Genomic DNA, 14687 nt, shown 5'->3' with positions numbered 1-14687 from the left:
GTAGCAGACTATACCTGTGCCGGCAATTCGAGGTCTTACACGTTTTCTCACAATGAATGAGGTCGCTGAGACGGCGAAGACGGCGTGGTCATCATTGACTGTGTGGCAATTTTTTATGAAGAGGGCGAAGGAGGCGAGCATTATCGCAACAAGAGTAAGTTTAGATGGCGGGTTTCGCGAATTGAAAAACGCCTTGTAAAGTTAAAAGAGAAAATTTGGTAAGTTTGCCTCTTACCGGCGCGGCGTGTGAGACAGTCGAGATAGTTGACCCCTGAGATACTGAAGTACGAGACTATAGACTCATCCAAACTCGTACTAGACAGGCGTGGAAAGGGTTTTGGTTGGTTTGTCTGTTTGTTTGTTTGTTTGTTTGTTTGTTTGTTTGTTTTTTTCGCGCTTTCAAGAGTTATTTTTATTGGAGTTAGTTAGCTGTTGGGTCGATCTACCAAAAGGTTCTTTTCAGTGAAAATTTGCCAAAAATTTGCCAACTACCAAAATATTAAAAAAAACATGGACATCTGGTGCATGCAAATGCCTGAGATAATTAAACGCCCTAGATGGAAGCACCCGTGAGTATGCGGAACCGATTATGAATGTGATTAAAATATGCGGTATCGGTATTTAGACGATTTTCGACGCGGTATTTCGGTATTTGCCATTTTTTCTTACGGTATTGCGGTATTGGGTACCCCCCAATGTCCCCCTCTGAAAGAGAGTCAGAGCTCCAAACCTCATTAGCATCTCTAAGCCTAAGAATCGATCAAGTAACCCTCGGGCATTAATTTGTACTGCTGCTTGAATAATTTAGACAAAAAGAAAGAAGAAAAAAAAGAAAGTAATAACGACAAGAGTAATGAAGACAGTTTAAACAGTGGAAAAAATAATAACCTTGTTTATTGTTAGTTGTAAACCAATGCAAAAACAGAAAAAAAGTAATAATGTAACGTCAGGTAAGTTTTTTACATTCACGATAAAAAATGGCAAATACAGATTCTTTTCCAGTTCTAGTTTTTTTAATGACTGATTGAGATACTTTTTAAAAGAAGGTTCATTTAGTTTTAGATGGAGTAGGGTACAGCCTCTCCGCAACTTCTTTAACTTGAATAGCAACATCATCGTAGTGAGCGAGCACTGAGTCCAAGTCCACTTTTGTAAGGACGAGCATGTCTACGTGAGTGACTGCGCGAACTGACAATTTGTGAGGACTGGCGTAAACTAAGCTGCTTTCACCGTAAAAATCACCCTTCTCCAAGGTCTCGATGATTTCTGGGGGATCCTCATCAGTTACAACCTCAACCTGAAAAATAATTCGTATATGCTGCGTTTATTTTATCCCATTAAAATGCCAGGAAATCTACACTAGTCAGTGCACCGTTCTATTAAGCCTAGTAACCGCATAATCGATCATTAAGATAATGTCACGTGCTATTATTTGGTGGTTTAACCGGTTTGACAGGTTTCTTTACATCGATGATGCCACAGTTGGTCTACTGACATACCTTTTTGCAATTTGTGCCGTTCCTTGTTTAAGCATTTGATCAGGTATTTGGTCCTTTATGGATCGATGATGTCATATTAATTGCGTTTTTCGGAGGCGCGATCGAGACAATCCTACGATTATATGCAGACCAGGCTCTGCGAATACTATTCATGAGTTCATAATATGAGGACCACGTTCCCACCTCTTCCCATATTCCCGTATTTAGTTTAGTGAGTATGTCTATCTAGTGATCCAGTTACGGCTAAGAAGAAGCGTCAACCTCGTTCCCAGGGTTCTCAAGGAACGAGGCGTGTTGTAATGTTCTATGTTATAAAATAACTAAGATAGTACGCGCGTCGCGCGCTCTGATTGGCCGAGAGCAGTGTTTGCATGAGAGTATGTAAACATGGTTGTGGCGTCAAGTTGTTTGGCTTTTCGCGCGCTAATCACGCAAGCACCAAATTTGAAAAAGTTTTCTCGAGTTTTCGAGTTCAAAACTCGACAAGTTTACTTTATTTGTCCATTCCTTCGTCGGCTGAAACATGGAAAATCGTTACAAAGAAGGTGAGTCAATTTTTCTTCGCTTAAGCTGACGTTTTAAGCGAGAAAACTCCGTATTTTGCAAAGCATCTTTTTGCAAAACAAGAACTCATTACGCGTGCAAGACTTCGTGGACAAGATTTTGCGACTGGTAAGAACTTCTCTTTTAATCAGTGCCATACAAAGAGTTTTGCGTTTTTTTCTAGGGAAAGTTATTTTATAAAAGCAATAGAAAACTTTTTTCCTGTGTTTGCATAGCCTGATATAAACACTCGAGGCGTTGGGAGAATTCTCGACGGTTATGCAAACCCTCGACTTCGTCTCGGGTTTGCATAACTATCTCGAATTCTCCCAACCCCTCTCGTGTTTATATCAGGCTATGCAAACACGGAAAACGTTTTCTATTACTTAAATGTTCTATGTATCTTGATAACTTCCTTACCAGGCCTTTGCGGATGATAAACATCTCCTGTCCTATATCTCCCTTACGTACAATGTACTCACTAGCGTGGAAGTGTGCTGGCTTTACTTTGGTGCAGAGCAGACGAATAAATGCAAGATCAGTGTTCTCAAACAACGGAACCTGAAGAAAATTGAAACTTTATTAAAAATGAGGGGGATAAAGAACGCGAAAAGCTCAGTTTCTTGATATGGGATCTTCCCTATATAACTGTACTTAAAATTTGACCTGAAAGAAAAAAGTGCAAGTTCACAATCACATTAGAGAAAGCGTGACTGCATAATTTACCGAACAGATTATTTCCTTGACCATTCCAAGGCACAATTCACCGTTCATGCAAATAGGCATATCGTAGAACAAAGTACTGTGATCAACACCCCTGGTAATGAAAGAAATAAAAAATGAGTTAAACCATTATATCATAACTAAGCTATGCGGGTATGGTTTTTAGCACGCAGTAGAGCTTGATTTGAGTTGTCCATTTTGCAGATGCATTTGGGCTGTATTGCTTTAACTGAAATTCACCAACACTGTTGCTGAATAAAAAAACTTTCCCAGAAATTTTTAAAGATTTCTTTGTCAGCATTTTAGTGTGGTTGTTAACAGCTTAAGAAGTTTTAATTTGAGATAACTGGACACAGGAACTTTATATTTGATTCTAAAGACACGACCGCAGTTCCATTTGAGTGCGTAGCCGAATACTGTGAACTGTAGACTTACTTGTTTTTGTTCCAAATAAACTCGTAGAAGTTCATGACTCGGCTTTGTAGGGTCCCGGGAATATGTTGGTCTGACATATGTGCCTGCAAGTGGTTAATGGGTATTTTTATTATTTTTTTTTTATTCATAACGGTACGATTTGTCACGTTAGCCAAATGATATTTTACAATAACTCAGCTATTTCTCGCTCGCAGATTGGTCGAGAGCTATGGTCTATAAGATAACAGACCATGGAAATGTACGGCGTCTTTCCAGGTCTTCCTTTCAAATACATTTCGGTGAAGTATCAGAGACGAAAGGCCGGGAGAAAACAACAGCAACAAAACTGTCTCGGACCACGAGCCTAAACTATCCTGCGGACTAGGCGAAGGAAATGACTTGATGATGGTGCCACTTCTTTGTTTGTTTGAGAAACACGATGGGAATTGTCAATGTTATTATTAAAAGCAAATCAAGTAGAACTTTTATAAACTAGCCGAACATAGCTGACGACGTTCAAACCTTTGCTATGAAACCACTGGTGGTTCGTGGTTTCACTTGCGTTTTGAACATTTTGAAGCCATTTACTCCTACGTGTGGCGATTCCAAAACCCCCCGGGTATTACCGCATGCCGCCAGTATCCCAGGTTTATGATAGAAACAAAGTGCCAAACTGTTACATAAATTACCTGAATGGCGCCCAGTTTCTCCTCGTACTTGACTCTCCTAACCTCTGCGTTCGCCAAAGTAGAAGCGATGTTACCGAGGATAAAACCGAAAAGCAACTTGCCAAAAACCATCACAAAGCTTGCCAGGACTATAAGAAGGAGAGAAAATCAATGTGCACGTACATAAAACATACCATATTATTCGATTAGACGCCGTGGACGTTGATTAAATTTTTTGGCCTTGAGAGTGCCACTTATAATTATTCGAGGTGGGCGTTTGTTCCAGCCTGGGCGCTTGTTAAATTTTCCTTATTCCCAGCAAGTAGTTTTAGTTAATTTTCCAACGAACATTAAAAGTTTATTTTTTTTAAAAAACCTAATAACTCTCAGCGGAAGTCTCTTAGCAGTATCTCGCCAATTTCTATCTCACTGTTTGTATCAGTAAGATCACCAAGCAAACAACTCTCTGATGTTACCTTGTAGATGTCTCACGGCGTAACGTCTGCAAATGGTTCAGTCGACGAGAAGCAGATGGTGCAGTAAAAAAATAATAACCAGTACTCTTCTCGTCCACCTTCGTTTTTTTTTGCGCGGGTGGTAGTTTGGGGTGGGTGCTTATCAGAGGTTGGACGCTTATTAACTTCTCCCCCCTTGAGGAGGGGCGTTTATTCGAGGCAGGCGCTAATTTGAAGTTGGGCGCTTCAATCAAATAAACAAGGTATATAATATAGAAAGAGTTCGAGTCAGCTATATCTGGTACGGCCTAAAATTCAAAATTTCGACAGAAACCCCCAACAGTGAAACAACTGAAATATTTGGTAAGCCACCTGAGCGGCAAAGACTGTTTATCGCTTGTTTCTCCAGAGCTCTTAGCCTACAGTATCAAGAGACAATGTGTAACGCCCTGTACAAACAGGCGCAACATTGTAGGCCAACAACTCCCAGCATTGTTGGATGTAACATGTCGCGTCCGTAGGTACACCCTGTTGTTTGTTTTTGCATGGCGTTTCGTGTTGTTGGGAATTGTTGCTCAAAGTTTGAAACCAGTCAAACTTTTGAATCAACAAATCCCAACAGTTTGTTCTGTGATCACCGAAGCGTAGCAGAAGAATATTGCAACCGTTTGGACAGCTCTTCCAACATTGTGGGGCCACGTACGTGCATTACGCATGGTCTACAGTCTTATGGGTTGTATCCTTCCCACGATGCACTACAGGTCCCAACATTGTTGGGAGTTGCTGCATTTGTTTGCATGTTGCTGAAGAAAAGTGGAAGGCAAAGGACTCTACAGACTGGCGTATCTTTTTCTGTTATATTTTCATTTAACTATTTTGAATTAGCTGCCGTTAAAGTATCATTGCTTGCAAATGGGCCTAGGATAATTCACTGGGAGAATAAGATATTATTCGCTTTTCTCACCCATTTCATAAGAGTTATCGCCATGAATATCTCCATACCCAGTAGAAGTCATCGTTGCCACGACCCAATAAACCGCTGTACAGTAACGGGTGAGGGCGGGCGCGTCCAGCAGACCTGCAGTAAGGAAACAGCAAAACCAGTGAAGCAGATGAGAAACATGGCTCTATTAAAGCAGTTGTGGTGTTCATTTGAATGAGACAAACGGAAGAATCTGTTCCGTTGGTATTTAGAGAAAAAGCTTAGTAGAATGGAGTCAGGTATATCCGCAATCTTCATTCGGTCCAAAACTGCTGTAAGTCAGCCGCGCGCGCAATACTACCTCAAGACGGCCACTAGTTATTCAGTTGAAGTACTGTCCCGTGTTACCCTTGTTAAATAAAGTTTATTATTATTATTATTATTATTATTATTATTATTATTATTATTATTATTATTATTATTAAAAGGAAAATCAGACAATTCGTGCGGCATAGTATAAAACTGAAATTTAACAGTCGTCACGTGCTTGAGTCTAGTTTATCCTGTAACTGGTGACATGAATTACCTTGATGTTTGACCCAATTTTCTTCTGGATAGCACTCATTTAGCGGGCAGGCTAGACAATACCATGCGCAAGCAAATACATGAATCACTATCACTAGCTGGAAGAAAAATTTGCTCATACGCATTTTAAACACGCTAAAAACGAAAGGAAAATAATATCAATTAATGACTGTCGTTCGTGCAGCGGTCGTAAAATAACACATATTTAGAATCACGTTTACGAATAAGAAACAAGAATCGATTTTTACCAGATGTCAAAGTATTATCTTTACCTTTTGTTCGCTTTTTGTAGAAATTTTGAGAAATTCATCGACTTGAGACTGGTGTTTGAAGTTAACCTAAACTGGATTCCAATTAAATTTTTCCTAAAGCCCCTTTAATATGGAGAATAGTTTCCAGGGTAGAAATGTACCTGTTCCTACCCGAGCTACCCTGGGTGAGCCAACTTTTCATACATTCTCTTACAAAATGTGGCGAACTATTTACATTAGAAACAAAGAGTTGGCCTGGCTAAAAGAGTGACCCGACTGGCCGGGTCACACGTTAGCGATCGTTGGGTCACCCTTCGAACCGGGCCAATTTTTCTCCATATAAACAACTTGGCTCGCTCGGCAAGGTCAACTCTATCAAGACGAGACAATCAAAGCATGCGCGAGGGCTGTTGGCTCGGGAAAAGGTTAAGGGCAAAGGGTCAACTTTCTTTCTCATTCAAATACCGTACGCTTGCTCTGCTGGTAGGGTTACCCCTCTCCCCTGGACAGGTTTTCTCTATCTGAGTGGTGTTTGTGGACGTGAGGGACTAGGTATCACCAAGGGCCATAATGGCTCTTGGTATCACTTTCATTGTCCCCGATCTCTAACGTTCTTCATTTATTAAATTTAGAAAAATTAAAACAACAGACTAAGAAGAAAAAGCATGTTTACCCAGTACTTGGAAGACGATACTTACTCGATGTTTAACCTCTGGGCCAGTTCTGAGAAAAACTGTTGCATTCGTACGAGACGAAGCAAATGAAGCAGCCGTAGGTATGACAACACCAGTAGCCGCTTGTTCGAAGGTGCAGCCAGTGCGAAAAGGTCAATAGGAAAAGAAGCCAAAATATCGAGAAGAAACTTTCCTTTAACGTAATTAGTCAATAATGTTTTTCCATCAGAAATAACTTCACCAATGTTGTTCCTGTAGGCCATGTGGAAATTGAGGTAGATCTGAAAAAGACAAACGTTAAAGGGGAGTTTTCGTTCTGTCGGATTTTATGAGAATGTTAAATGTAGCTGTGATGTGTAAGTTACTTACCTCTACGTAAAACGATAACTCGCATAAGTAGTTAAAGGCAAAGAGATACCAAGGATGATCTTGAAAAGCAGCCTGAATTAAAACCGAGATACCATGGTAAACATCAGTAAACACAACAGAACTTTAAATTTAAAAAATGAAATGTGTTTGGCCCAGCTCCATCAAAAGTTACTGAGAGGAAATAGAGAGATATAGAATCATGTCTGCACAGCAGCCCAAATCTGGAGCGAGCAACTTCATACTAGGCCTATGTCACTGCCGGCATTTTCCAGGACCCGTTTTCTTTCTAGAGACATTTTGGAGCACCTTTTCCTGCGAGAATGAAAGCTCCCCTCGTCTTTGAATGCATTCAAGGAAACTAAACGTCACAAAAAGACCATTTCTAGTTCTGTAGGTTTTGCTGACTGGACTGCATGATGTACTTATAAGATAGTTCGTGCAAAATCTCTCAAAAATAAACTGGTCGGTGAAGATACTCCTCGATCGAGCCGACAAGAGTGCATGGAAGTTGGTCGCTCCTGGCCGTTTACGGCAAACTGCAAAGTCAATTTGTACCACCTAACCAAGTTTTCCCTTTGCTGTCATTCACTGTTTATTCTACCCACGCAAAACAAGAAATTTCATGCCATTTTTATCCAGAGGTAATTGGGGCAATTTTGATATAATTTTTGTTTGCTTTTTGCCGTAATCGTCATCTAATGTAACGTGACGTTCTAGTTTTTTGGAAAGAGAAAAGAGTGAATGTGATCATTAGCGAATAAAAGGTGTTTAGCGTGTCCTTTAGAAAACTGGATTATGCCTTCTTCAGTTGCGCTAAGTCAAGGTCATCTCTCTGCTGGTACTGCGTCACTAGTGTGTGTTTTGCTTATTATCAGACTCTTGTTAACAGATGTAAGTTATAGTGAGAGTAGGAAATTCGAAAACATATTGCAGTTCATGTTCAACTGACGACAGTGTCCTCCTTTTAGCTCTTTTTCTATTAGGCATTTTTGTGTAATTTCCCCAGGATTTCTCCCGCCTTAGTCCTACGCTTTTAGAGATCCCACTTCCCACACTTTCCTCCCCAGGCCTGCCTACCCCTCTCTCCCCTATCCTCCCGCGCTCCCATCCTCCTGTCCTCCCCTACCTGTTACCTTCACGACGACGGACTGCATGACTAGAACAATGAATATGCTACATTACCTGACTCGTTCCCAGTCGTCTCTAATTGGATCGCACGCAGAGAACTGAACGCTAGAAACGTGACCAAAGGGAGCGGAAGGGTGGATGGGAATGCGCCCATTGATCGCCCCTCTAGGGAGTTTGAGCAACGACGACGGTTAAGGCAAAAAAGCAACAGGTTCAGATTAGCAAAACAACAACTTTGAATGTGCTTCACGCTTTTCTGCACTTTTCGTTGCCGTCGCTGCGCAACTACAACGTGAAAGTGTCTAATTTCACGTTTTGTGGAGGACGTGAATAAAAGACGACTTTCTTTTTCTTTTCCTAAACTGAGACACAGTCCTTTAGAAATCAACTCCAGGAGAATTTGCCAACATTTGACGAGTTTAACGAGATTGAATAAGCGCAATAAAGACTGAAGCAGCGCGAATTTACTTTTTAAGTGACGACTTGACAGGAGACGAGTCAGCTTGAATACCGCATGTTTTACTTACCATGTATGTTATAGTGAGGGTCGTAGCAAACACAAACAGGCAGTTGATGTACTTGATGAGCCTTAGGTTGCTATCAGGCAAAATAACAAAGTGGATAAACAGGTCCGCCAAACGGGCTTTAAATGCTTTAACGCTGGTAAGCAGGCGTTGTTGAAACATTGGTGTAGGCTCAGCGGGTTCTTCAATAACAAGAGTTTCTTGATCGGTACCTTCTTCTTTTTCCTAAACAAAAAATAACAAGTTTCGGGGTCTTTAACACGATGCAACAAAATCTTAGTGGCAAGAATAGGCGACGTGTCTTAAGTATAATCATGATCCAGATGCTTTACCAGGCTGCCTCTTTTAATTTGAGTTAAGACATCATTAACTGTTAATTAATCCATCTGTAGGTCATGCAAAAATAAAAATGATAATAAAAAACCTTGAGCTTGTTTTCTTCTTCTCTTTTTTTGTCCTCTTCTTTTTTCTTAGCAAAGGCCTTAGCACGTTCTGCCACCATCCGCTGCCTTTCCTCAGCTGTTTCAAGGATTTTCTTTCGAATTTGTGGATAATGCGTAAGTACCTCGTCCAAGTCCTTTTTGGTCAACACAAACACATCGCAATTTGTTTGCGCCCTGAAAGAGAAAGAAAGAAACAGGTCCATTTTGGCCAAAAAAAATCATTATGCGTCTAACAGTCCACCTAAGCTATTTAACAATTATTCCTTGAGTCCAAATGGGCTCTGAGTCAGAGAGGAATAATTGTTTTAGTAAAGTCCAACTAGCTGGTCAAAAATATTGAGAATAAAAAAATTTTAGCTAGTTAAAGACAGACTTTACTCCTTTTTTGCCGCCAAAACCTGGCGCTTTGCGCTACTAGTGGGCTATAACATATAGCCTAGTAGTAGCTCAATCAATCAGAACGCAGCATTGATAATAGACCACTAGCTGGATTTTACGATAAATGGTTACCTTGCTGGTACCTGTATAAGAACGCTTAGCTCCCGTTTTCTTTTTTACTTACTATAAGCTAATTTACCAAAATTGATTGTATGTCACATGTGCACTCTATCGTTTGCAGTTTTTTCGGTTTCAGTTTTCGGCAGTCTTTGCTCACTTGATCAAGCAAGTTTAATCGCTGTAAAATATACAATCATGGAGTGTTGAAACCGTCTAGGCAATTTTTTTTTTATCTTTTAACATTGTACTGGGTGGGGAAAAGGGAGGGGTTATGGATTTTTAAAATGATCGATAGCACTGTTTTTTTTTTTTAATATTACTTGTGATACGCACTGAATTGCTGTTATGCTCTTACTGTCCCAAGGACTTTTGTCCAGGATTGTAGGTACCTTGCTGACATCGTCTCCACCTTGGGACCCACCACACATAAAACTTTTCGCGAAGGACTTTTCGGCCAGCTGTTACATTTGATTTTGTCACTTGAGTACTTGCCCGGGATAGCTCAACGGGAAATCTTGTGCACGTGATTGCCCGAGTTCGGCGAAAGTGCGAATTTAGCATACACCCGGGCCTTTCCTGCTGTAGATTTTATTCGAGCCGTTGCGACACAATTTTACAACTACGCTCGAAATCAAGTCACTATCACCTAAAGGTAAAGGGTTTTTTATACATGGCGAACTGTTTTACCTGATAGAAGCTGTTCTTGGACAGCTGAAGACCACGCTAATCTCACCAAAGAATCTTCCTTCCCCCATCGTGTCGAACACAATCGGTTCATCGTGCTCGGAAACAACTTCAACAGTACCACGGTGAATGAAGTACATCTGCAGAACAGGAAGTTTGACTTGGCTAGAATACGTATTTAAGTTTGATAAAATTTAAAATTAAAGAGCAGTTCCAACCCTTAATCCACCAACCCATAACCGCAGAAGGGGAGAACGGTTGTTTGTATATAAGAGATAACTTAGAACAGCGCGCTCCCTAATAAAAAATCAAGATGAAACGAAGAATAAATTCCTCATTTTGATGGTTCAACAGACATAACTTGCACCTTTTAATTAGCGTACGATCGAGCTTTTTCTGGAGGCATGGTGGCCTAGCGCTTAACACGGTTAACTTTGGAAGCCTAAGTGTCCGTTTGTTTTCCTATACAGAAAGCTTTGCTCCTCTTTTTCTCTTAATTGTGTACCATTCGTAGGTAAACCTGCAATGGACTGACATCCCATTCTCTCGGGAGAGCTGGGGAGGGAATCCTTCCCTCTGCTTCGGACTTTGGAACCTGTACGTTTCTCGAAAGTCTCGGTATTTTTCAGGCCCGTTTTGCAAAGAATCATTCAAATCAAAATCTAAAGAATAAAAGCTGGCAAACCAGTCTATTTTGTTTTGTTGACTGATTTTTTTATCATTTTATCTGCAAAAAAATGTTGAAACTCTATCTTGAATGTAAACGTCAACAGCTTTCCGAGTCTATTAAATATCGGGAAATGCGGCCCTCGGGATATCTGGCCATGTTAGCTTTATGGTTCGTATGCGCTTTATCTTACCTTACGAACCTTTCCGCGCAACTTGTAGAACAATCGCGCTTATCATATGGCCGAACCCGCAAGCGGGCAAGATGAAGCGAATCCTGTTCTCTGATTGGCTACCCGAGCGGGTAAGATCCGCCAATCTTGCCCACTCGGGATTTCCCCCGTTAGTCCCGCAAGAAAAAGTTCCTTTTATACTGACTCGTCCCCAGTCGTCTCTCTTGAGAAAGGAGAGAAGCGCGAGGGGTGATGGGAAGGAGGAAAGGGGAAGGGAGAAACGTCGTCTCTCCCCTTTCCTCCTTCCCATCACCCCTCGTTTCTCTCCTTTCTCAAGAGAGACGACTGGGGACGAGTCAGCCTTTTATAAATCTTTTATTGGCCAACATTGTTCGGTCAACATGGACTTCCACTTCGTGTCGGTCCATAAATACGCAAAAAAGAACTTGGCCAGTATCGAGCCGTCTTGACTTCGCGCTTGGTCAGTAACCATTTTGATATGTATTATCATTAAAACCATTATAATGAGGTGTATTAATTAAGCCACTCCCTCTTACCTCCTGTCCAATGTCGCCTTTTCGTACCACGTACTCCTTGGAGAGGAAATAAACAGGTTTGACTTTCATGGACAGCATCTTCAAGAAACCGATCTCTGTGCCCTCAAACAACGGTACCTGGTTGGACAAAGGCACTCTACATTAAACGTAGGCAGTGGTTGGGATCAGTGTTTTTGTCTTAATTTTTTAACTAAAATGTAGATTCAAAGATGCAAGAACTTTGGATACACATCTCCATAGCCTTAAATTTATCAAAAATTATTTTCAAGTAGAGTCATGTGCTGAGTAAAAGGACGAAATGTTTATTCCTTCTTTAAATTTGCTCGTCACTTTTGCACTGCGCATTTTTTACTGCGCGCAGACTGGAGTCAAATGGCAGTCATGAAACAAAAAGAAATTCCGCAGTAAAATTACTAAATGAGGGCGAGTTTAAAGACAAAGGTTTATGAAAATTTCGTTAGGCAGGACGTTCTCAGTGATGCAGCCTTTTTTATGTCTTGAGTATGTGCTTTGTATAAGAAAGGAAAGTTTTGTTGAGTCAAAATAATTAACCGAAGTTTTCTATATCTGTCTGTTTTTAACGCATGTTGAGCCACTAAAGTTGCCATTAATTTTTTACAAACAGGTCCTTATTTGCTTCACACCACCGATTTCTCGATGTAAATACTGCAAAATGGATTCACGATCATGATAATTTTGTTGTTAATTAGATCAACTTAAAACCAAAACAAACAAGAGAAAAATAATGAATGAAAAATAATTCAGCAATACAAAGGACACTTTACCCTTTCGATCAAGTCTTTATATAGGCTTAAGGAAATGTCCGCCTGTAGCGATAATGGTAGACCTTCAAACAGTGAACTGGCGTCCACGCCTTTATTCCTGAGCCAGAGGTATTCGTAATAGCTGGTACAAAAAAGAAGGTAAATGTCAGATGTAAAATTCGAAATTATGATAATCTTACTTTCACAGTCGCAGTGTACAAAAGTTGATTTCACAAGACTTCACAACTTCTTTATTTAACTTTGCATTTAATAGAAAAGAACTGATACAATGAAAGTGCCTCGGATTACGATGGGGCGGAGAGAGCGTAGCCTTGCTTTGTCCCAGATATTCTACGTCGTCGGTCTGTATCTAGATTCTAAGTGACGCGTTCCACCTGCATAGCATGTTAGGGAAACGGGGTAAATACGAAGTCTTTTTTGTAAGACGTTTTACAATATTGTCCTATCCGCAAGTAGAATGCATTCTGTTCTAGGCGGGGACAATATAGCTGTTTAAATGAAGAAAACTATTAACTCGATCAATCACAGGACGTAAAAGGTTTAAATGCTGCTATACACTGCAGAATGAAGAATATAGGATAATTAATGATGTTCTAACGATATTTGAAATCGAAGTTTACTTATGTGGAAAATGTGCTTCGTTTTTACTTTTTACACGCCGAGCAACTATGAAGAGTGTTTTAATATGACTGTAATGCACTCAGCGAGAGCTTTTCAAAACGTCGTTCTGATATAATAAGACAAAATGAATATGGCCACTGGTTTAATATTGAAGTGTTTATAATTTGCAAAGGTTTAAATTTTAACGGTGAGATACTTCTTATTTACAAACTTATGGAAACCACATACCTCACAATACGTGATGTAAGGTTCTCTGAAATACCTTGTTCCTGGGAGGATAAAAGCAAATGTCTCTTAACATGCTTATGCTATTAAATCAATCACCACTGAGTGAGGTGTACACCCACATACATCTTTATTTTCAGCTATTTTAACCCTCTAAATGGGTCGAGTTGTTCGAAGAAAGATTAGTGCATATCCCTTATTCCGATATTCGGATCCCTTACATGGTGCAATTTGTTCTAAAAATCCAAATTTTAGCTATTACAAAACAACTTTTAAAAAAGCTTTTTGTTTAAGTGTCAATGTATTTAGCACGAAAGCACTAGTTGGTGACAGTATTTTAACATCTCCTACTGGAGACGGGACCACCATTTTACTTGGTCATCTGAGCCACACGACGGTCTAGCCATTTGCAGGGCAAAGGGAGTATCTTCATTTCTCAGTTATTTTAAAACCCTGATTGTTGGTTCCGGTCCCGGGCGGAACCCGCGACCTCCCGCTCCGCAGTCAAGCGCTCTACCGACTGAGCTAATCCTGCCGAGGAGCTTATTGTATTTTGTTCTTTTACACCCTGTCTCACTCCAAGCAGTAGTAAAAGTTTGGAAAAAAGTGCAATAATGCCACTTCTCTGTTTAAACTAGTTCAGTTTATTGGCCATGTATTAGCTACCTGAAGGAAGCTTTTAATGGCATCGAGTCTTTCTTGATAACGAGCCCGCTGTGCATCAGCGTTTGCCAGACCAGCAGCAACACTTGCAATGATGTAACCATAGAATACGATGCCAATAATCATACAAAACAGTGCAAACGTCATCTGTAAAACACACATGACACAAACCGTATCAATTTACCAGTCAAAGCATCAATAGAATCACCCTGGGGCGGGGAGTGGGGGGTACTGGCACATATGGGCTATATAGGTAGGTGTCGCTGTGAAGGGTGGGGGCTTCCAGGAGTTTACTCTGGGATAGGGTATATAAATCAGGAAGTTTGGGTCAAGAAAAGGGTAACATTTCCCAGGAAACTGATCAATTGGTTAAAGATTTTAGTCAAGACTAGGGAAAGCGGGAATTGGCACTCAAAAAAATATATATATATAAAAAACAAATCGGCAAGTTTAAATTTACGCAACTACGCCTAAAAGGTGGATGCGGAGGATTTGGGGAGTTTAGTTCATTAAAGGGTTGCAAAATTCAGCTGAACTAGTTCTAGCATAGGCTAACGGATTCCAGGGTCCCAGCGGTACATTCCCACCCAAAAATTCCTAAAGTAACCCCCCGGGGG

General features: G+C 40.5%; 1 protein-coding gene across 1 annotated transcript in view; it reads right to left on the bottom strand.

Annotated features, from left to right (window-relative positions):
- Window positions 1–894: 894 nt before the first annotated feature.
- Window positions 895–14687, bottom strand: part of LOC140928978 (uncharacterized) — a 42887-nt gene continuing 29094 nt past the window's right edge. Inside the window, exons 30-45 of the mRNA XM_073378789.1 lie at window positions 14074–14217; window positions 13411–13451; window positions 12562–12682; window positions 11777–11893; window positions 10384–10520; window positions 9180–9372; window positions 8759–8980; window positions 7104–7175; window positions 6759–7015; window positions 5811–5944; window positions 5267–5380; window positions 3869–3996; window positions 3201–3283; window positions 2769–2859; window positions 2463–2603; window positions 895–1297 (exon numbers count right to left, since the gene is read on the bottom strand). Coding sequence (XP_073234890.1) covers window positions 1049–1297; window positions 2463–2603; window positions 2769–2859; window positions 3201–3283; window positions 3869–3996; window positions 5267–5380; window positions 5811–5944; window positions 6759–7015; window positions 7104–7175; window positions 8759–8980; window positions 9180–9372; window positions 10384–10520; window positions 11777–11893; window positions 12562–12682; window positions 13411–13451; window positions 14074–14217 — 2244 coding nt within the window. The 3' untranslated portion in view covers window positions 895–1048. The remainder of the gene's footprint in view (window positions 1298–2462; window positions 2604–2768; window positions 2860–3200; window positions 3284–3868; window positions 3997–5266; window positions 5381–5810; window positions 5945–6758; window positions 7016–7103; window positions 7176–8758; window positions 8981–9179; window positions 9373–10383; window positions 10521–11776; window positions 11894–12561; window positions 12683–13410; window positions 13452–14073; window positions 14218–14687) is intronic.

Source organism: Porites lutea, chromosome 2 (genome assembly GCF_958299795.1).
Source record: "Porites lutea chromosome 2, jaPorLute2.1, whole genome shotgun sequence".
NCBI lineage: Eukaryota > Metazoa > Cnidaria > Anthozoa > Scleractinia > Poritidae > Porites > Porites lutea.
This window is presented reverse-complemented; position numbering and strand designations above follow the sequence as displayed.